The 23,303-nt window shown below is 40.3% G+C and overlaps 1 protein-coding gene across 1 annotated transcript in view; it reads left to right on the top strand.

Moving 5' to 3' along the window:
- Positions 1-23,303, top strand: part of LOC122800234 (guanine nucleotide-binding protein G(o) subunit alpha-like) — a 1,402,105-nt gene that overhangs the window by 392,402 nt on the left and 986,400 nt on the right. The window contains exon 2 of the mRNA XM_044069726.1: positions 11,112-11,240. Coding sequence (XP_043925661.1) covers positions 11,112-11,240 — 129 coding nt within the window. The remainder of the gene's footprint in view (positions 1-11,111; positions 11,241-23,303) is intronic.

Raw genomic sequence — 23,303 nt, 5'->3', positions numbered from 1 at the left:
TTTCTATCTTTCAGAGGAGTTGCTAGGATGGGACAAAGGGGACAACTGCCTCAGGCGCATAGATTTAAATGGCATTATCAGCAGATGCTGATCTGTGTGCAGTGCATTCCTGGTATTGCCTATGCAGTCAAAACTGAAGTGTTTTACCACTTGCTCCAAAAGTAACAAGCAGGTTGCTAAAAGAAAAGAAGAGTTATTTTTGCTTCTCAAGTTCAAAGAGAGGAGCTACTTTTTTTTTTTCTCCTCAAAGGTTAAGTGGGTGCTGAAACGGGGGACAGCTTCAGGTGCCAGAATAGCTAGCTACACCTCCACTGTCTTTCAGCCTGGTTGTTATCCATATTTCCATATAGGTCAGTTTGTAAAGCATCTAGTTTTTACATGTCAGCATGGGGATTGGTGTTGAAGGCCTTAGCCAAGTCAAGATACGCTGCATGGCCATCAATTACAGCCTCTGTAACCCTTTCAAAGAAAATTACTAGATTAGACGGGCTCTACCTTTCACAAAACCAAACTGATGGTGGTCATTTTTAATACATTTCATGGCTTTCTAGATGAGGCTTGTAAGGCTGATAGGACTGTAATTACCCAGGTTATTTGTAAGGCTGTAGTTATGGAGGGGTATCACTACTGCTGTGTGCCACTCATCAGGGACAAAAGCAGTTAACTGTTTGAGGAGTGTGTCTGTAATTGCTTGTTTAACACTATTAATTAACTAGGTATACTTTCAGGTTTTATGGAGGAAGTATCTTAGGTTTTGGTTTGCACTTTCTGTAAATAATAATTAGAGATAATTGGGGGCATAAAGGAGTCCGATATTTGAGGGCTTTAAATAGAAGGCTCAGGTAAAGTTGGCACTAAATTTGTTCATAAGGATATTGGCAATGTCATCTGGGTCAGAATAGAAAGCCTCATTATGAATGAGTTTTGAGCAATGTAAGATATTGTATTTTTAGTTTTCTAACATAGCTAAAGAAGGATTTATAGTTATCTTTGGCTTGTGAGGCCAGCCTAGGTTCATGGGCTTCTTTAGTGGACCTTATACTGTTCTTCATTTTTTTGTAATGCTTTGGATGTCCATCAGATATGTTTTGGAACTACTAAATAATTTAAGGAATTTCTTAATTTTGTTATACAATTTATTTGTGGCTGTGGACAATTTGTTCTGTTAAGGACTGCTAACTCTGCATTTTTCTAAACAGCAGCAGCGCCCCTTTTTTCCCATTTTCTGCATGGTGTCAGGGTATTGTGTTAGCTATCGCCATCTCTCTCGATTCCGTACCACACTCCTGCCTTCTTTGACACTCATGCCTAACTTTTGCAGAACTGTCATCTGTTCTCTTTGATCTTTTCTGCAACTGAAGCTGCTTTAGCTTCTGGTCTTATGTCCTCATTTCTTCGTGTGTCCTACAGTGTGCAGCCTACTACCCTTCTCAGGCACTTCATTTCCATCACCTCTAGCTTCTTCTTCTGCTCTGCCTTTACTGCCCAGGTTTATGTACCATACAGTGGTACTGGTCTCACCACTGTCTTGTACACCTTAATTTTCAGCTTCTTTGGCATTCTTCTGTTATATACTACACCTGAGACTCTGTCAGTTGGCTGCAGTCCCTCTGATTCTAGCTTTGACTTGTTCATTCAGACTTCCCTTTTCCAGATACTTGAAGCTATTTACCTGTTCCACTATCTTCCCTTCTATCTCAATTCTCAGCTTCTTCTGATTTTCCCAATTTGTTGCCATTATTACTGTCTTATTTATGCTTAGTTTCATCCCATGTGCCTTCAGTTTTACATTCCATTCCCCTATCCTTTGCTGAAGTTCTTGCTCAAAGTCTGCCTTTAATGCCACATCATCTGCATACAGCAACTTTGTTGATCTGTCCCCTCCAACTTGTTTGCTAGTGTAGTCCATCACCAGTATCAACAGTAGCGGACTCAGAGCTGAACTCCTGTGTACACCCACTCCCACTGGGAGCCCCTCTATGTGGCCGAACACTCTTCATCCTTTAGTCATTGGGTCCTTGTACATAGCCTGCAGTAATTCACCAATGTTTCTGGGACTTCGAACCACTGCAGTACTGCCCAGATCAGCTTTCTTAGGACCTTATCATATGCTTTATCCAAGTCTAGAAATGCCCAGTTAGACTATCTCCTCAACTCTAGCTTCTTCTCAAGTATCTGTCTCACTGCAAATATCGGGTTAATTGTGTTGCATCCTGATCTGAATCCAACTGCTCATCTCCCATCTTACATTCTACTACTGTGTGTATCCATTTATCAGTCACCCTCTCCAGAACTTTCATGCAATGTTATAGGAGTTTGATGCCTCTATACTGCCCACAGTTGTGGATGTCCCCTTTGTTCTTGCACACTGGCACGAGTATGCTTATTCTCCAGTCATCTGGGATATGCCTTTCTCTTCACACTGCTATGAGTACATTCAGGAGTCATTTCTCCCCTGTTTCACCCAACATCTTTATCGTATCTCCTATGACCTCATCTGAGCCTGCTGCTTTCCCCAACTTCATTTTCCTTACTGCTATTCTTACGTCTTCTAGGGTGGGCTCTTCTATTCTTATCCTAGGCAGTACAGCTTCTGTGGGCATTTTTTTAAATGGGTATCTAATTATTTTATGAAGGTTGCTTCTGTATTTATGGTCTTGGTTGGTACAGTCGTTTTTGATAAATGATCACCTAGTTTGAGGTCAGCATGTTTATAGTCCCTAAGCTCTTGGGGGGGGGGGGGTGCTTTACGAGCTTTTTGGGAGTTCAAAGGAAAAGGTCAGACATTTATGGTCAGACTTCACCGGGGAAAGAGATCCCAGAGGAGCAGTGCAAGAGGTGGCCATATTTATAAGAATCAGGATAGGAATGCTGCATCCTTTAGAAGGTTTACTTACCAGCTCCTGAAAGGAATTTTTATTTATTAAGTCCAGGTATTTTTAGGTATGTCCTACATTGGTGGTGTAGGTGTTTTGGTTTATTGAAGTGTAACAGAATACAAAGGATTAGTCCAGATAGCAGATCTAGGAGACTTGCTGTCTCATGCCCTCCCTGTGGGCAGAATAAAGATGCCTTGTTGAAGTTTCATTTAGAACAAAAACACTCATCCATCTACCTACTTGACTGAATAAACTACTTGAAACTTCAGCAAGGCATCTTTATTCCTCTCACAGAGAGGGCATGAGAGTGAGAGTCTCCTAGATCTGCTAGCTAAAGTGATTTTATCTGGAATAATCCTTTGTACTTCTTTTCTCATTAGCCCTGTTGCCCATTGGGCCACATGTGGGATACCAGACCTAACTCAAGCTTTTTGAATTGCTTTTATTTCAGTTTATTAAGTAGTAGTCAGTGACCCAAAGTGAGAGAGTTTTTGCAAATAGGAAGATCATTTAGAATACTGAGGAATCTTGCGTGGTCATCTGGAGACAAATAAGCTCTTCTGTAACAAGATATTAGCTGATAATTAATTTTACCAAGTATGATCTGTAGTTCAGTTTGAGAGCTCTTAGGGATCTGCCCGGATGTAATATGTTCATTGACAGATACGGAGACCCTATCACAGTTGCCTTTGGGCCTAAAAACCACTAAAAGTGCAAAATCCTGGTATACAGGAAGTGCTGTCTTTACATTTTAAACAAGTTTCAGTACCTTCCTTTGGCATGGTGACTACTTTACAGCTGTACTGTAGGACTGTATTCCTCTGCCTGTTCTTCTGCTGAGTATCTTACACAGGTGTACTGTAGTATTATATCCCTTTATCTGTTGTTATGGTTGACTACCTCATGCAACTTTACTGTAGCTCTGTATTCTTTTGACTGCTGTTATGGAGAGTGCCTCAAGCAGCTGTACTGCAGTGTTGTGTTCCTTTGTCTAGAGTACCTCACTCATTTCTATTGTGGTATAATATTTTTTGTCTGCTGCTATGACAAATGTCTTGGGCAACTGTATTGTAGTAGTAGTAGTGCAATTCTTTATCTGTTATTGTGGCAAGTATTTCTCACAGCTGAACTGTAGTGTTATATTCCTTTGTTTGCTGTTATGATGAATACCTCACAAGGCTTTACTTCAACATTTTATTTTTATCTGCTTTTATGAGAAATTTTTCACTTAGCTATATTGTACCATTCTATTCCTTTGTCTGCTGCTTTGGCAAATACTTCACATGTCTGTACTGTTAGCTTGTATTCCTTTGTCTGCTGTTGTGATGAACACCTTACACAACTGTATTGTAGTACTCATTTGTCTACTGTCATGATGAATACCTTGTACTAGTTGAAGTTCCAAGTTTGACTGCAGAAGAGTTTGACATCAAGTTCCCTTGTGAATTTACCTTTCCTCATTTTCCCAGGATTGGGAAGTTTGGCTTTCAAACCATTGTTATGTATATGGTCATTTATTATTATTGTTATTTTCATCAGCTGTTCAGGTGCAATCTTTAACCTCTGCCATCCACACATAAAGTTGACTAACTCACCTGACTGCCCTCGGTTGATATAATTCTTCCTCCCTTTTGAGTGAGACCAGTCTCTCTGCTCCTAATAAAGGAGTTTATGCCCAGTTCCGTAAGTTTGTTGACAATGCTTGAATGGGGAATTGTATCAAATGCTTTAGCCAGATCAAGGTAGGCAGAATGTACCACTTTCCCCTCATCTGTTGCCTTAGTGACCTTTTCAAAGTCATTCACTAGGTTTAGTAAGCATGACCTTCTTTTGCCAAAGCTATACTGGGTTGGCTGCAGTGTTTGCAGGTCTCCAGTATCTTTCATAATTTCCATGATAGTTCTTTCCATGGCTTTGCAAATAAGACTAGCAGACTAATATATGTGTAATTTCCAGGATCTGTTGAAAGCCCACATCTAGGAAGTGGGATGACCATTCCAGTCCTCCATTCACATGGCACAAAGCCTGTTTTTAGACTATAGTTAAATAGTGTAGAAAAAGGAAAATCACCCTTAAGGAATTGACTGTGCTGCAAACCACCAACAAGCAACAGCATCAACAACAACAACAAAAAAAAAAACGGTTCAGCACAGAAACACGACCGGAACGTAAATGTAAAGATGTACTTTATTCAGAAATAAAAACAGAAATATGTAAGCACTTTCACACTATACAAGTGCTTCATCAGACCATATAAAGCTGCTCAACCCACAATCATTTAAACATATCAGCCTGTAACTTAATTATCCAGTGTAATTCACGTGTAACTTAATTATCCAGTGTAATTCACATGTAACTTAATTATCCAGCGTAATTCACATGCGCCTATTTTGATAGATCTAATATTTTTATTCATCCCTTAACTGAGGTATCTTTCAGGTTTAAAGTTCAAGCAGATTATACGACTACTGATGTCATTTGCCTTGCATGATACAAAGCATATATGAGTTTTTATATTGGGAAAACTAAGCGTTCCTTAATGGAACAAATTAGAGAACACTTGTATTGTATTCACACTGGTGATTCCAGAAGTGCGTTAGCCAGACATGTTCTGGAACAGGATACAAGTAATTTTTTTGGTTTTATGGTTATTGAGAAAGTTTTTAGGGGTCCTAGAATGGGGGACTTTTTACTGAAACATGTGAATTACACTGGATAATTAAGTTGCAGGCTGATAATGCACCTGGATTAAATGAACAGGTTTCTTTAAAACCCATTTTAAAAGCCAGAGGTTTTTTTAGATGATTTTATTGTTTTATTGGAGCTTGCCTTTGTATGGTTGAACTTAAGTGATTTAAATGCATTGTTTAATATGATTGGTGGATTACTGAATTAACTTTGTTTAAATGATTGTGGGTTGAGCAGCTTTATTTGGTCTGATGAAGCACTTATATAGTGTGAAAGCACTTTCCTTTTTCTGTTTTTATTTTTGAATAAAATATGTGTTTACATTTATGTTCTGGTCATGTTTCTGTGATGAAACTTTTTTTTGTTTGTTTTATAGTTAAATAGTGACTCCAGGGGTCCAGATAAGTCGTATTTTAGACTGTTCAGGAGGCATCCCGAAATGTTATTGGGGCCCATTGAGGCTGTGTTCTTGGATTTAGTGAGCAGATTCAGTACATGCTCCCTAGTTATAGCTGGAGGGGTTATGTTTGAGGATATTTCTTGAGGCATGTTTGGGGGTGAGACGGGTAAAGTTGGAAGTTAATTTGTCCACTAACAGGTTTGATATGTCGCCAGGCTCAATGAATATGGCACATTGGTGTGTGCTGCCCTTGAAGTTTTTGATACAACTGTAGATGGCCTTATAGTTCTTTCACCTGGGAGGCTGTCTTAACTGCAAAGTTGGCATTGCTTGATCTAATTAGCCCTCTTAGTTGCCTGTTTACTTTGATGATAGAAATTTTATTTTTTATGAGAATTAACCTTCATTTTTGCCATAATTTTTTTCCTTCTGTTGTATATTTTGTTTAATTTGGGATGCCACCAGGGCGTTTTTTTTCTAGGGCTAGTCCTGGGCTTGCTTCTAGTAGGTAGAGCAACCTCTATGCAGTCACTGACATGGTTGTACAGAGTTTCTGAAAGCATTTCAGCACAGGTAATGAATTTTGACAAACCATGACGTGACTTAATAACAGGTAATTTGCCTTGGAATAGTTCCTAACTGTTACTGGTTTTAATGGGATGACAGAGTTGGTTTTGATTTTGAAGGAAACAGCTTTATGGTTGGACCTTACCAGGGAGAATGAGACGGGGGGGGGGGGGTGCAGTGTACTCCTGTATTTGCGAGGACAAGGTCCAGTATGTTGGGGCCTGTAGTGGGCATATTCACTGTATGGTTAAGTGTGTTTGTATTTACTAAGTCCAGGAATCTCTGTACCTGTAGATTTGAGGCAGTGTAGGATTCCCAGTCTATAGAGTGGCAATTAGTCTCCCATGAGTAATGTGTTGGGTTGGATGGTAAACATCTCCAGTAGGTCCAATATGCATTGTGAATTTTTTTAGACATGGAGGGTGACCTATTGCTGGCTAGGGTATGGCACAGAATTTTGTCTTTGGTGATCTGCACATGGAGGCACTCCAGCATGTCATCCTTTCTTACCACCCTAGAGGTATGCTTGTTATTGATGTATATTGAGACACCTACTCCTTTATCCCTTGTCTGTGCAGCTACTGGTCTAAAAGTGTAGAAGGTACTGAAACCTCACACTGCTGGAGTACTGTCTGATGTTTTAAACCATATCTCTGTAACTGCTCAAATATCTGTTTTCTCAAGTGTGAGGAAGGCTGGAGGGAGTGTATTTTTTTTATTTAGGCGTCTGGCATTGAGCAGTAACATCTTATAGGTTCATAGGTTTCATAGGTTCATAGTAGGCTATCTGCCCTAAGGCATTTATAAGCCTAGCCCAAAGTTTTGTGGCTTACGCCACCCCTTATGTTAAAAAATACTGTGCCCATTAGTTTGTTGTGCCTCTGTCCAGCAGTGACACAGAGATGATTCCCGGGGTAAACCTACGATCTCCCATCCACCAGTCAAGATTTCTCTTGAACAGAGCCAGCGAGGTGCTCTGCCTCACATGGACCGGGATTTTATTCCACAGCATAGGTAGTCTCTGGGTGACAAATCTATCCCTCCAGCATGTCCTATTTATATCCGTGCTAAGGTTTAAGTCGCTTGCTCTAGTGGATCTGGTAGATTTGGATTTTTTGAGGTGGAGCATGTCCATTAATTCCGGGTTGGACATGGCCTTGTATGTCAGGCACAGGTCACCTCTGAGCAAGCGGTATGCGACTGAATAGAGCTGGAGTTTCTTCAGTCTGGCAGCATATGACAAATTTTTAGTCCTTTTATCCTTTTGGTGAGGAACTTTTGGGGTCTCTCCAATTGCTGCAGGTGTCGGGTGAGATACATCCCGAATGGGGCATTGTACTCGATCATTGGTCTGATAAGTGAAGAGTACAGGGGAACAATGACCTCACTTGATCTGGATGTGAATCCCTTCATGATCAGGTGGGCAATGTAGAAGGTCTTTCTAACCACTTTAGCAATGTGAGTGTCAAAAGAAAGGCCACTGTCAACCTGGGTCCCCAGGTCCCTGATAACCTCTTCTGTGCTTAATGGATTGCCACCTATATGGTAGCTTGGGGTTACCTTGTTTTTCCCGAAGGGTATGACTATACATTTTTTGGCATTTAACTTCAGGCCATGGCTCTGGCACCAGCTATCAGTTTCCGTGAGACCCCTCTGAAGGATATCTGTGTCTGATGTACTTTCCACTATGTTTGCAGTCATCTGCAAATTTTGTCAGCCATAGTCCTCCTATGTTTGCCTGTACTTCTGAGAAATAGATGCCGAACAACAGGGGGCCAAGGACTGAGCCCTGTGGGACACCACTTGTGACTGGCTTGGAGTCTGACATGGCACCAGCAACTCTAACCCTGTGGGTTCTGTCCTTTAGCCAGTTTGCAACCCATCTTGTGACATATGGGTTTACATTTAAGCTGGTAAGTTTCTCTATAATACCCGAGTGGGGTATTGTGTCGAAAGCTTTTGCAAGGTCAAGGTAGGCTGTATGGACTGCCTTTCCCTCATCAATGGCCTTTGGGATAGTTATCTCTCCTTTTGGGGGGGGGGGGGGGTGAAGTTTGCACTGAACCTGTCTGCCAGTATGTTGGCAATGTCTGTGGGTTCAGTGATTTTTGTATCATTTTGGACTAATTCTGAGCATATCTGGGAGTTTCCACCCAGGTTTCTAACATAGCTGAAGAAGGCCTTATGATTGTCTTTTGAATCTATGGCAATTTTTCTCTCAAAAATCTTACGGTTCAGATTAGTTGATTTTACTATGTTGGTAGGTTTGTCAGTTTGGCATTGCTAAAAAAAGGCACTATGGGTGTAGATAAAGTTTTAGCCAGTATTTGAAAGCCTAGCAGGGAAAGGTGCAGACCATCCTTGGCAAAGCAACATGGTCTGTTGACCATGGCCTCCTGAAGTCGACAAATATTGAATCTCCGTAGAATTACACCAGAAAGACAGGCAGTTATTGCAGTTAATTAGTTTTGCTCATATTGTGGCATTATTCTCAGTGATGGTGATATACTGCTCAGTGCTAGGCTCACAACTGCCTGAGACACACAGTCTGAAAGCTCAATATTATCTCTCTTCATATAGTCCAGGGAGGTCCTTTTCAGGTCATTTACACCTACATGGACTTTGATGGAATCATACCGATACCTGTGGTGCAGTGACTTGAGTGCATGTATGATTTGGCAGATCCTTCCACCAGATAAGCAACTAACCATTATCTTATCTTTGTTCAGCCTGGTTAGAGGGCCATCATTATATTTTACAATGGAGTTCCTTATGATAGGAGTCCTGGGAAGTGTGTTTGCTTGACTCAGGGGCTTAGTGTTTGGAGCTCCACTGAGCGCAATGGTATGTGTGGTAGTAGGTGTTTTTTCTGAGTCCCTCTGGGCTTGCTGAGGTATAGCTGTGACAAAGGGTGGTCCAGGCAATCTTTGTTGTTTAGGAAGATTGCTTTTTAAGTGCGTCAGCATATATTGGTCTATATTTGTGTTGTGTGCATGGTTTTGATAACACAATGAGCATTTTTTGTGAGAGTTTAGCCTGCAGAGTCATTGTGGAAGTACACCTCTTGCATACTGTGACTGCTTTGTTAAGGATTAAGTGTTTCAGTAAACAGGAGACAATTTCTACATTGTCTCAAGATGCCCATATCTACCAAGATTGCTACAGAGAGGTTAGGAAATTACATATCCATACAGTCTACTCCTTTGATTTGTGAGCTACAAAGGGGTGGTGTATTGAGCTTTGTTGGTGTAGACTAATAAGGGTGGTTTAGGGCAGATTATGCTAAACAGTACTAAATTCTGCTAAGTTTGATGTTTACACAATACTGACTTCTACTAAATCTATAGGTATTGCCACTGAACGCCCAACTACAGCTGCTCTAAGCTTGTCGGCGCACAAGGTATTTGTGCTATATTGCTGCTTTACAAGTTACAGATTTATGAACCATTCCACAGGGAACCTTTTGCTTTCTAGGTGTTTGTTATAGTACAGGGCACTTCTAACCCATGGAAATATGCAAAATTTATAGCAGAACAAAAAAACTAAATAATGAGCCATTTGGCCAATTAAAAGACTGCACTACGAGTCCTTTTGTGTATTTCCCAGCTCAGGTAAATCAGGCAAACACCTCCTGCCACAAGATGAGCAAACCCAGTCCTACTAATGTAGAAACACATAAAAAGAGACCCACAAATGCAATGATACCACATATCACTTAAACATCTAACTGGAAACCCCTTGCTGAAAGCAATTTCAAGACAGTCTTACAGCAGTAACAATGAGAGGAAGAGCAATTAAAAAAAAAAAGTTCAGTGAAATGCATGCACAAAAGTAGGAAGCTGTAGCGACCACTCAGAAAATGCAATTTGGCAATCAAAGGTGCTTAATTTAACCTGTAAAGCACTGGATACAGGAAAAACGTGTTTGGAATGCAAGCTAGGACTCTAAGCTTTGTTGAGCTCCAGGAAAATGAGCAGGAGACTATATGTATTAAAGCCAATCAAGCTGGACTGTCACTAAGACAAACATGCCTTTCTTTTTAATAACTTCTCATTTAGTTGGACTTTTGCCTGTTTTGGAAGTGATTTACTCACAAACATAAAATTCACATATAATATGGTGGGGAAATCTTTCCTGAAATATATTCCAGGGAAGTTCTCTGCTTTGTTTGATTCCTTGGGCCTTTCTGCCTCAACTCTGTATGTACAGATGTGTTAGCATTTGAAATAAGTGCAGATGTGCAGGCTATGTTATGCATTTAACACATGCACATGTAATGCCAAATACGTATTGATGATAGAAGTTTTTGTCTGGCATGTAACCATTTGGGTTACATAGTGACCAACATGGGGTGGTAGTTGGTTTGCTGGTTCCTGTTAGACACAAAGGTGCAGAGGCGCAATGGTGTAAAACTTGAGTAGGTAAACTGTGTATATAGTAAATACAAGGTAAGAAAAGTGTATGTTAATTTGGGGAGTATGCAGCAGTGACAAATGTACATTTATTTACTTTCATGTTGTGTGAGCCTAAAAAATTGATGCTGAAACCACCTATTATTTTTACCCTTCCCCATACAGTTTCTTTGAACACATGGAGAGAATCACAGCTCCAGAGTACAAGCCGACAGAAATGGATGTTTTGAGGGTTCGGCTTCGAACTACAGGTGTGCTAGAGACGCAGTTTAAAATAAACAGACTCACCTTTCGGTAAGATGTTCTCTGCTATAATGGTATTTCATTAGCATCTAAATCTGTGATAATCCCTTCCATCATGAACTGAGCAGCAGTTGTTTTGCAGGGATCAGTAATATGCTTTGGAACAACAGAATAAGTAGAATTGTCCAGTACTGCTGATATCAGAAGAAAAGTAACTCCTGCATGGAGAGGATGCATTAATAGAAACCAGAGTAGCAGAAGGCATGCCCCTCAAAATTAGAGCAAATGATTGTGTAAAGTGGGATATGTTCTGAGCAGTAATTCTTCCTCTCCCATTCAATTTAGTCTGGTTAGATGATGACACTATTTGTGCTATAAAACAGTATGTAAATATGTTTTTAGTAGTCTCTCACTCCTGTGCAGAATTAGCTGTTAGAAGGCTACACACCCATATGGTTTGATTAATTGCAGACCTGTTTTCCTTAATTTTTTGCCTCCAAATATCAGACCGCGGGCTACCACTAGTGTTTCTCTTCAGTCTTGTATGTTATCAGTCATTCCTGCCCTCACCCTAATCCTCTACTTCTTTCCATTTCGTGAGATTAAGGAATCCCAGTGCAGTGCCATATTCAGAGAGGTCTTTTGTTTTATGTTGTATCCCTTCGTGCCCCAGTGGCTGACATGTAATGGCAGAAGGCCATTAGGGCCATGGACATTATTTGAGTATTTGTAAACGTAAGATGCATATCACTAGTATCACCACTCTGGGTATCCTCTTGCCGCAAAGAGCCCATCCTCCAGGGCAGGCCGTAAGCCAGTAAGAAATCAGCTGAGGGATCCCCTAAAATGAAATCCTCTTTGATATTTTACATTTAGTCTTTAGGTAAGAATGTAGCTTGAATTTGATTTCTGTGGTAGTCCTAATGATAAACAGCTGATTCATTTCTGATGATAGTAATGAGAATTTGTCTTCCTCAAATTAAGACTTTATACTGGATTGGGCTGCTGTTGATGACAATGGAGATCTGCAACAACATATTTTATTCAGTTTCCATGTATTTTCACATAACAGCTACATCTTCTTTTGGTTTTTGGGTGTGAGCCACCGAGCTGTGTGCCTGCAGTCCAGCTGTCCATCTTAAGTATGAGGAAGCATGGGTTTGCACGTATGCCTTATTGTAACATTTTAGTTGCTGGTACTTGAGTGGGGATGAAGGTGCAAAGTCATATGCACAAATATAATCTAGTTGCATCACTGGCTGATGCTGGCAATATATGTTACCCCCTCCCCCAAGAGCTTCTTTTGACACTAAGGGAAGTGGAAGAGCAAAAATAACTGATAGTGACCTAATGAGCACTGCTCCAGGAGGAGAGGTTGTGACTAAAAACTGTATAAAATATTTATGTACTTAAGTAGAAGTTATAACACCTGAAATGAAAATCTGTTGTACAGTGCCTGTTTTTGTCATTTGTTAGTGACATTGTGCTGTTGTGTTCTGCTAAGTAACTCATCTGTATAACTGTTTTGATTGTGCAGTTGTCCTGAGCTGAGCCTGAAATTGGTGAGGCTTGGCCAGTGCCCTACCTTGGTAAACTAAAATAAAATAAAAGCACTCAAATAGGTAGATAGTTTAAAAGATTGTTATAGTAAATAATAGGCGGAGCCTAGTAAATTAGTTTTCCAGAATGTTGTTTTTTTTTTAACTTTGTTTCATTCTTCCTTGGCTTAATCATATAAACCCTAGATGAAAATAACATCACCAAATGGCACTTTATAAATTCAGAGAATGGGACAACAGACATTGAGAGCATGTGAATATTTCCAGTGTTCAAGCAGGTAGTAAAAAAAAAAAATTTATTTTTTTTTTTTCGGCAAGAAATACTTCCTTACTAGATACTTACTGATAGAGATGCAAAGGCAAGTGGGGCAGTGGTTAAGGTGTATGCCTTTCAATCACAAGGTGCAAGGTTTGATTCTCACCATGGGCTTGAGATTCACAGGTTGAAGGTATATTTTTGGGTTGGGAGGGTGGCCTAATGGTTAAGGTGTTTGCCTTACAAACACAAGGTGCAGGGTTTGAGTCTCACAAAGGATAATTGGCTAGGCTTAAAATGGCTTGCAAGGGCAGTTAGCTTAATACCAATCTATGAACCTATGAACTATAAATGGCTTAAAGCTGAAGGGATTTAAATTTGTGTGTTAGAACGTAGATGATTTACCTGTTTAAAAAAGTTGAATGTGTTCATAGAAGTCTGAGGCAACGCTTTCATAGGTATTCATAGGTATTCAAGTGGTACAGGAACATGGTAATGAAACCAAAACTGACTAAAAAAAAGTAGTAGTAAACAAACATGCAGGCCACACTATCTCAGAGTCATCTTGTTGACATTGAGTAACAATGCAGATGGATATAGTCTTTGCATTACAGCAAAACTCTTAATGCCTGTGTTCTTTATATTTTGTTGGAGTTATGATGCTAGATATGTTTATTTTAGTGAAGTAGTCAGCTATTACTAGAAGATGAATTAATGGATAAAAGTCAGTTGGATGCTGCAGAGGGTCGAAGTCCTGACCATAGTACAGGTGACCAACACTGAAGTAGTGAATGTGGGTGTCAGAGGAGATGGGGAAAGAGGTGGGAATGGGCAAACTGTGGATGGTTTGTTCATCAATGTGGGAAGGTGGCTGGATGCAAGCTCAACTCTGCAGGACGTCCAGTCCAGTCTTGTGAACAAGTACAGGGTTCCAGATATGTCAGCCAATAAAAGAGCATATACTTGCATGGAAGCGTGCCATTATGCAGCTCCGATGTAGCTGCTATTACATATCAGCTGCCTACCAACAAATGAGTGGGAATAAATGTGTATCAAAACTTTTTTGAGCTAGCTGTGCACAACTACCTCCTGCTTAGATATTCCTGCTGACTGCACAGAAAGAAGCCTCCACCGCCAGAGATGGTAACTCAGGTAGGACAGTATAACAAATGGGTCATTGGGTACCACAGAGGCTTTTATGCTCGGCAGCTTATGAGGCAACCGCTTCTCACTTCCTCTATCTGTTAAAGAACAGTGGCTACTAATAAACTGTTCCCAGCTACAAAGAAGGACCACTATGAGGTGATGTGGGGTGCTCAGTCAGACAGGACAGGAACAAATAGGTCATTGGGATGCTAGGAGGGCTTTGTAGTCAGTGGGTCGGTAAGGGACAGAAAATGTATTCCTGGATGAAGAGGTTAATTAAATAATTGCTTTAGGTAGTTATTTTTCACCAGGTATACTGCTGCCACCCTTATTTGTTCTGTTTTTTTGTGCAAGAACACATTTATTAAATTAACAAAACATGTTAACATTTTTCCATTTTCTTACATTATGCATCACATATATTTTCTTACTTAGCAATTATCATGTCTCCAGCATTATATAAATTGCTGAATTCCTGCATTCCTTTAATCCTCACTCCTCCTGAACATTATTATGCATGTACTGTTCTCACAATTTCCATTTATTTCTATGTAATTTGCTCCTTCCCTTTTCTAAAGACCTCTCTTCCTGCTCTTTTATCTCTTTTATAGTATTTAGTACTTCAGGTACAGTTGATTTAGACTTTGATTTACAAACGTTGGTTTCCATTTTCTAGTACTTGCTATCTTTGGCAGCCATTAGAATTAAACTTAATAAAGCCTTACTACGTTTAGCCAATTCAGATCCCATGTCCAAGCTCAAAATAATCTCTCCAAATGGAGAGATGATAAATCAGCAAGCAAAGGAGAGTAATATTGCTGGAAGTGAATTCATCCTCAAGTCTTGGTGACTACCTTCACGAGACAGACCCAGTTTTTCACAAAGTCTCACCAAAACAACACTGATTTATAGACTGTATTTTATATAGCATGCATCATAGACAGTCGTAGGTTAAAAAATAAAAAAGATAGCTGGGTGCACAAGACTCAAAATAAGTGTCCAGTCCTTGTAGGCGTACTGGTGCCAGGAATAAAAAAATGACAGCGTAGAATCCTCAAGACATGGAAACATCCCTACAAAGGGGCTAGGCCAGGCCCAGGGGGAGGATGAACTCCCTGTTGTAGAACAAAGTAGTGGTCCATAAAAATCACAAACATTGATAGGCCAGAAAAGAGCCATAAAGACAATACAGTTGACTGTTGAGGATAAGAAGGAAATTATGTAATGTTACTATTATGCAAGAAGCCCAGAATTTCCAGACAGAAGATAAGCAAAAAGATTGAGAGAAATTAGAGGAAAGAAAAATACTTGCAAAAGAGAAACTGTCAGAAGCCTCAAATAAAAATTTGTATTCGTTGCTACACCAGATTTGTGAAAACATTATATAGACCAAGAAACCTTGGGGCTGTTTGGAAAAAGAAGCAACTGAAGAAGTGCTAAAATATAAAGTGCAAAATCTAGAGACTTTTGAAATGTATAAAAAAGAAATATGGACATGGTAAAAAAAGAGAGATCTGATATGTTGCGATATTTATGCAAAGGAAAAAGCCAAATTAATCAATATAAGAAAGCAGCCCCAAAGACATTTGAAGAAAAATACAGGCAAAGGTATCCAAATATGGACATTTTCACAATACAAAACCTAAGATCACAAAGAAGAAATGTAACACAGAAGATTAGTAAAGTAGAAGTTAAAAAATAGAAGCGGAAGTTATGGAATACCTGCTAAGTGAAGGACTTAGGTTAGAAAGTCTAACACAGGTTATATCACAGCATGATAGAACCACAAGTCCCAGTGTAAGTAGAAACAGGAAGAGCAAGAGACATCAGAAGAAGAAATATGGACATGGAAAAGAGAAAGGGATTTAATATGGTGCAATGGAGAAAGCAAAACTAATAAGTACAAAAGGAGCAGCATCAAAGATATTTGAAGAGAAATACAGACAGACATCCGGACATTGAAAATTTTACAATACAAAAAAATAAGACCAAGAGAGAAAGGAGAAAAATAGGATTAGTAATAGAAAAGCTAACGAAATAGAGACTGAGGTTATAGATTACCTGCGAAGTGAAGGATTTAGTGTAGAAAACTTAACTCAGATAACATCACAGTAGGATAGAGCAATGGACACCCAAATTAAGGAGAAACCCGTGGAGCGGGAAGCATCTGATCAGTTGCCATATGAAGATACTTTGGAGCCTTCCATAGGAAACCAGTATAAACATTTAGGTGGAGTTGGACAGCAAGGGAAGGAATAGGAAACTGTGGCAACTCTGACACAGTCAATGTTATGGAATGATAGGCCAGTGAGTTTCCATATGAAAGAGCAATGGATGACACAGGATGAAACTGAAGGGAACGTGGCACAGTAAGATGCTCTGGAACTTTCTGTAGAATGCCCGCAGGAAATGCAGAACAAAGAATGTGCCCTCAGTTTAGAAGAAAATGATCTAAGAGAAGAGTTGCTTGATTTGATAGACATGGACAGACGTATTAAAATCAATGAAAGTAGATTGCAGAAGGTCAATAAAACCCCAAAAGTTGGAAGTTTGATAAAACAAATGAAAACAGTAGTTAGGACTGTCCATAGATATTCATGCTGTATAACAGAAAAAAAATGTATATATTACTGTGCAGGTAAATTAATAACAGATAAAGTCTTACTGCAAGAACACAGGGCAGTAAGGAAAAGGAAGGGCAGAAAATGAATAACATCATGGAAGTATTGAATAGAGAAAACTATAAAGCAATTAAGACAAGAAGTGTCACTGTTAGAAGAGTATAGAAGAGGGAACAGATCAACAAAAACAGACAGATGTGATAAAAGCAACACACAGTATTATAACCAATCAGGATCTGTTGTGCACTATTACAAATAATAAACTAAAAATATCAGCACTGACAGAAAAACTTAGAAGATATGTAGATAAATATAAAGGGAAAGTACAAAATGGGCAATTTATTGATGACCCAAAAAAGTTTTATAGAGAATTGGGAAACAAGGCAAAAGGAATTGAAACACCACCAGAAAAAGAAGAAATAGATACATTTTGGAGTAATAAGTATGAAGATCCTGTGAAACATAACACAGGTGCTAAATGGATAGAAGAAGTAAAAGAAAGAATAAAAAGAACAAATATACAGAATATGAAATGGGATAAAGTAACGGCAAAAGAGGTTGAAACAAAGTTAAGAAAAGCTCCTAATGGAAAACCCCAGGCCCAGATGCAGTACCTAACTTCTGGCTAAAAGTATTAACATCTTTCATGAAGATTTAGCCATGAGTAAGAACTATTTATATGCGCACCCTGAGCAGACACCAGCTTGGTTAACAACAGTAAAAACAATGCTCCTACTTAAGAGTGAACCTGCAAACTATCATAAAAACTATAGACCAATAACTTTCCTTCCGACGACATATAAACTATATGCTGGAATTGATGCCGACAGAGTTTATAGTCATTTAGAAGAAAACTCAATCATGGCAATAGAATAAAAGGGTAATAAAAGAAAGTCATATGGAACAAAGGATCATTTGTTCTTAAATAAAGTCATAATGGAGAACTGTAAAAAGGGGAAGAATCTAAGTAAGGGATGGATAGACTACAAAAAAGCATTTGACAGTGTCCAATATTCATGGATAAAAGAGTGCTTAAAAATGTATAAGATGCACCCTGCACTGATCGATTATATTACAGCAACCGCAAAACAGTGACAAACCACTTTGCAGTTAAGCCATGGTAAAGGACAAATTATTATTCCAGGGATACAAATTCAAAGGAGGTATTCCAGGTGACTCTGTCACTGCTGCTCTTTTGTTTTGCTCTTAACCCATTGAGTTGTCTTCTTAACAGATTAGATTATGGCTACAATTTGGCTCCCAGACAACAACAAAATGTAAAGACTTCTCATCTTCTCTTTGTGGATGATTTAAAACTGTAGTTCATTAGATGAGGAATTGAAAGCACAACTGCAACCGGTCAAAACCTTTTTAGATGACATAAGAATGTCATTTGGTCTTGATAAATGTGCAAAAGCAACTTTTAAAGAAGAAAAGCTGCAGCACCAGTAAAACAACAGTTTGGGACAAGAATGTGATGATGTAAAAGAACTGGAGCAAGAGGAATTGTATAAATATTTGGGAATTGATGAAAGATCAACAATAAAAATATGAACAAATTTGAAAAAACTTAGTAAGAAATATTTTAGAAGATTTAAATTAATCATGAAAACCCTGTTGACATCTAGGAACAAAGTTCAAGCTATAAACCATTTGCTCTTCCTGTCATAACTTGCAGTTTTGAAGTGATTGGCCTTTAAAAGGTGTTGGATAGGAAAACAAGAAGGATGCTTTATGCTCATCAGATAATTTATAAAACTCATTGCATACCAAGTTTATATATTCCCTGTTTTGAAGGAGGTATGGGGCTCCTAGAAATTGATTACATGTATAGATCTGCAGTTGTGGGGCTGCATACATCTGCTGACCCCACAAGACCCAAACGTAGGAAAAGTTTTGAAACACAAGGAGAATAAGTCTAAGATGACTTCCCTGCTTAGTTTAGCAGAGGCATAGTCAAGCAGGAATGGAAATCAAACCAGAAGTAGATAAAAATCAGGCAGCACCTGAATGTGGCAAAAACACAAAAGAATGACCTCCCTAGACTACTTGAAAAGAGACATGGAAGAGCTCTCAGATTATGTGGCCAAGGCAGGTATGACTCTAGCCCTGAACAACATCCGTCACCCAGAATGATACCGCAGTACAAGCAGAAAATGATTGACTTAAACAATTGGCTAAGTTTCTGGTGTCATTCTAAGGGGATCCAGTATCTGTCTACTTGGGATGACATGATTGACAGACCTCGATGCTTTACCAGAGATGGCCTGCATCTATCATTCTTAGGTTTCCAGATGCTGGCTAAGGCTCTTGCCACCCCTGTAGTGCCTTTTTAGGCAGTGTTCCAAAGACCAAATTACCACCATAACAGCTATAAATAAATGCAATCTGAGGGTCGTGCTTCTCAACGCTAGAAGTCTAAATCTCAAGATGCAGTCGCTCGAAGCACTCCTCAAAATGGAGAACATCGACATTTGTGCTGTAACGGAGACCTGGTTTAAAGCAGCAGAAAGCATCCCTGCGCTACTAGGCTATAACTCATTCTACACCGAAGCTCCAAAGGCGGTGGCGTCTCCATATTTATAAAGTATATGCTCACCTCCAGACTAGTAGCCCAGCATAACACATCAGAAATACTTCAGGTACAACTAACAGTGGGTAAGATGGCGATTCGGATCTTAGCCTGCTATAGGTCCTTAACCATGTCCCAAGACTCGCATTCCATGTTCCTAAGCACCCTGAAAACTATTAGGGTCCAAGCCAACACTCTCATACTTGGTGACTTCAACTACCCCTCCATCAACTGGGAAAACTACTTGTGTACCAATACACTTGCCCAACGCTTCCTGGAATTCATTAATTTCAATGCGCTGGACCAGCTCATTCTTACCTGCAGTAGAGGAAGCAACATCTTTGACCTGTTTTTTAGTAATATGGGTAACCGTTGCTCAACACCAATAGTTAATGCCTCCCTGGTTAGATCCAACCACAAACTAATTGCCATGGAAATCCACATCTCACCCACACCACCAGCAAAGGTAACCACCATGAAAAACTTCTCCAAAGCTGACTTTGGGCTTCTAAAAACAGAGGTGGCTAACTTCACAGCACCCATGCAAATGGAAAATAGGTGCATGACCACTGAATCATACACCAATGCATTGTACAAACACGTACATAAATGCATGGAACTAGCCGTACCCAACAGAACCAAGATGCTCTCCTCCAAAAAAAGGAAGTCAATCTGGTGATCCCCCTGCTATTAACAAAAACTCTACAATAGAAGGAAGAAACTGTTGCAGAAAAAGGTTAAGTCCCAAGACTGGAAAAACTCCCTTATTAGCCTCAACAAAAAATTGAGATCCCTCATCAAAACCTCTAAAGCTAGCTATGAAGGCAGCATTGTGGCAGACACTAAAAACAACCACAAAGCCTTCTATATTTATATCAAGAATCTCCATGGCAATACCCAGATGTGCTCTGAGTTACTGCACAATGGTACCTCCTAAACTGAGCCAACAGATATTGCCAACATACTGGCCGACAGAGTCAGTGCCAACTTTACCCCTCTCTCCCTCCCTAAAGGACCAATCACAATACCGGAAGAATGCCAGGCACCCAGCATTACTGCAGCACAGGTTAAAACTGCATTGTCCAAGGCCAAGAATACAGCTTCCATGGGACCTGACAATATCCCTGGTTTTGTTCTGCATGAACTACAAAGTGAACTGGCACCACACCTGTGTGCCCTGTTCAATCACAGCCTCACCTCAGGCTTGTCCCTACAGAATGGCACACTGCTACAGTCATCCCTCTCCATAAAGGGGGAGCGACTACAGACCCTGGGAATAATTGTCCTATTAGCCTGATGAATCTGATATGTAAGGCTATGGAGTGCACATCATCATGGACCTAATTAACAAGAAAATAGGGAATCTCCATACTCTGGATCCCACACAATTTGGTTTTGTGAAGGGTAGAGCATGCCTGCTGAACCTGGTTGACTTTTTAAGTCCGTCACCAGAGCTGTGGATGAGGGCAGGGCAGTTCATACAGCCTCCCTCGATCTGGCCAAGGCCTTTGAGACCATTCCTCACTCAGGAATTATTGATAGACTCACCAAACTAGCCATCAACCCCCTGTATCACTAGGTGGGTTGCAAATTGGCTCACAGATCGGTCCTGGGTCCTCTCCTGTTTGGTATCTGCTTTTCAGATGTCCAGGCCAACACAGAGGGACTTTGGCTGACCAAGTTCAATGATTGCAAGGTGGGAGCCATTATTAACTCCCCAAGTGATGTAGACATCCTACAGAAAGGCCTCACTGAGACCAACGACTGGTGTCGAAACCATGGCCTTAAGCTTAATGCCAAAAAATGCGTTGTCATTCCCTTTGGGAAAAACGCAGTTCCCACTAATTACCACATTGATGGTAGCCCACTAAACACTGAAGGCATTATAAGAGATCTGGGGACACAGGTTAACAGCAACCTCTCCTTCGACCACCACATTGCCATTGTGGTCAGAAAGTCCTTCTATGTTTCAAATCTGATTACCAAGGGTTTTGCATCCAAGAAGAAAGAGGTCATCATCTCTCTACTCTCCCCTCATTAGACCAGTCATTGAGTATAATGCCCATTTGGCATGTACCTCACTAAACACCTGCAACAGCTGGAAAGGCCACAGACGTACCTCACAAAGAGGATCGTAGGCCTTAAACACATGCCCTACATGGACAGACTCAAAAAAAACTCCAGCTTTTCTCTGTCTCATATCGTCTATTAAGAGGCAATCTCTGCTTGACTTACAAAGCCATGTCTGACCCAGCCCTATTAGAAATGTTACACCTAAAGGAATCCCAATCCCCCGCACCACACGCTCCAGGGTCCTCAACCTCATTACCACAATCAACAGAACATGCTGGAGGGACAGGTTCATAACACAGAGACTGGCCATGCTCTGGAATAGACTTCTCATACATGTCAAGCAGAGCACCTCACTGGCCCTTTTCAAGAGAAATCTTGATGAATGGATGGGAAATAGAAAGTTCTCCTCGGAGATCACTCCATTGGCTCTACTTGATAGAGGCACTGGGAACTAAAGGCGGCATGATGCCAGGCCACATCTATGGGCTAGGCTTGTAAAAGCTAAAAGGCCGTTGGCCTACTTCACACCTATAAGCCTGTAAGATGAAGGATCAGATGAGAAGGCAAGAAATGTGGAAGATGCATAAATATAGTTGCAAGTATCGAAAACTGTTGGAGCAACTTCATATAGGATTCCCACTATTAACTGGGAATCCTATATGACACCAAACGTACATGGACTGAGATTCCTGGATTTTGTAAACACAAACTCCGTGGACCAGATAGTCAATGCACCAACCAGGGGTGCAACTGTACTGGATCTGGTCCTTACTACTGCAGACCCCCTACTGTAATGCCTTCCCCTGGTAAGGTCAGACCACAAAATGGTTGTCTTTGAAGTAAAAATAAAACCTGGACTCCCAGCTAAACCTGGAATATTCAGGAACTATTCTAAGGCGAACCTCCTGCTATTAAGTAATAACCTGGCAAAATTTCAAGCCCCCATAAACCCTGAGAACACTGCTGCCTATGCAGCGCTATTAACAAAAACCCTGTACAAGCATGTTAATAGCTGCATAGAGGCAGCTGTACCAACCAGGAAGAAGTACAGAACTAACTCAAAAAACAAGCCACCCTGGTGGAATTACAAAATCAATAGGCTCTATAACAGGGGGAAGAAAATCATGGCAAATATTAGGAGGTGCAGCACCCAGCAGGAGAAAAGCACAGTCATCAAACTAAACAAACAACTGAGAGGACAAATAGTCTACCAAAGCCAAATTTGAGGTAAGTTTGGCCTCCAAGGACAACCACACAGTATTCTTTAGCTACGTCTGCAGCCTCAAATGAAATACACAGTTGTGTGCAGAACTCATTCTAAATGGAGCCACCTATACTGACCCAGAAGATATAGCAAACCTCCTGGCTGATAAATTCAGCTCCAGTGTTACCTCTCTCTCCCCTTCAACCTTCCCTCAGGAAATATCATCAAATATAACTCCCCCTACTATCACTAGGGAACAGGTCCTTAATGCTTTCTCTAAGACCAGGAACACTCTATGAATGAGCCCAGACAGTATCCCAGGATGCCTTCTAAATAGCATGAAACATGACCTATCAGGGGCTCTGAAATTACAACTGTTTAACTGTAGCCTCCAAACAGGCTTCATGCCTCATGAATGGAGAAAGGCAACATTCAACCCTCTGCACAAAGGTGGGCTATCTGCAGACCCTGGAAACTACAGACCCATATGCCTCACTAGTCTTATATGTAAAGCCATGGAAGGAATTATGGAGATGATCATTAGAGATATAGTAAACCTCCAGACACTGGACTCAACCTGCTTTGGTTTCGTCAAGGACAAGATCATGCCTACTCAACCTGGCAAACTTTTTTGAGAAGGTCACCAGAGCAATGAATGAGGGCATAATCATTCACACTGCCTA

The sequence above is a fragment of the Protopterus annectens genome, chromosome 4.part0, assembly GCF_019279795.1.
Source record: "Protopterus annectens isolate FY-2018-M chromosome 4.part0, PAN1.0, whole genome shotgun sequence".
In the NCBI taxonomy this organism is placed as follows: Eukaryota; Metazoa; Chordata; order Ceratodontiformes; family Protopteridae; genus Protopterus; species Protopterus annectens.
This window is presented reverse-complemented; position numbering and strand designations above follow the sequence as displayed.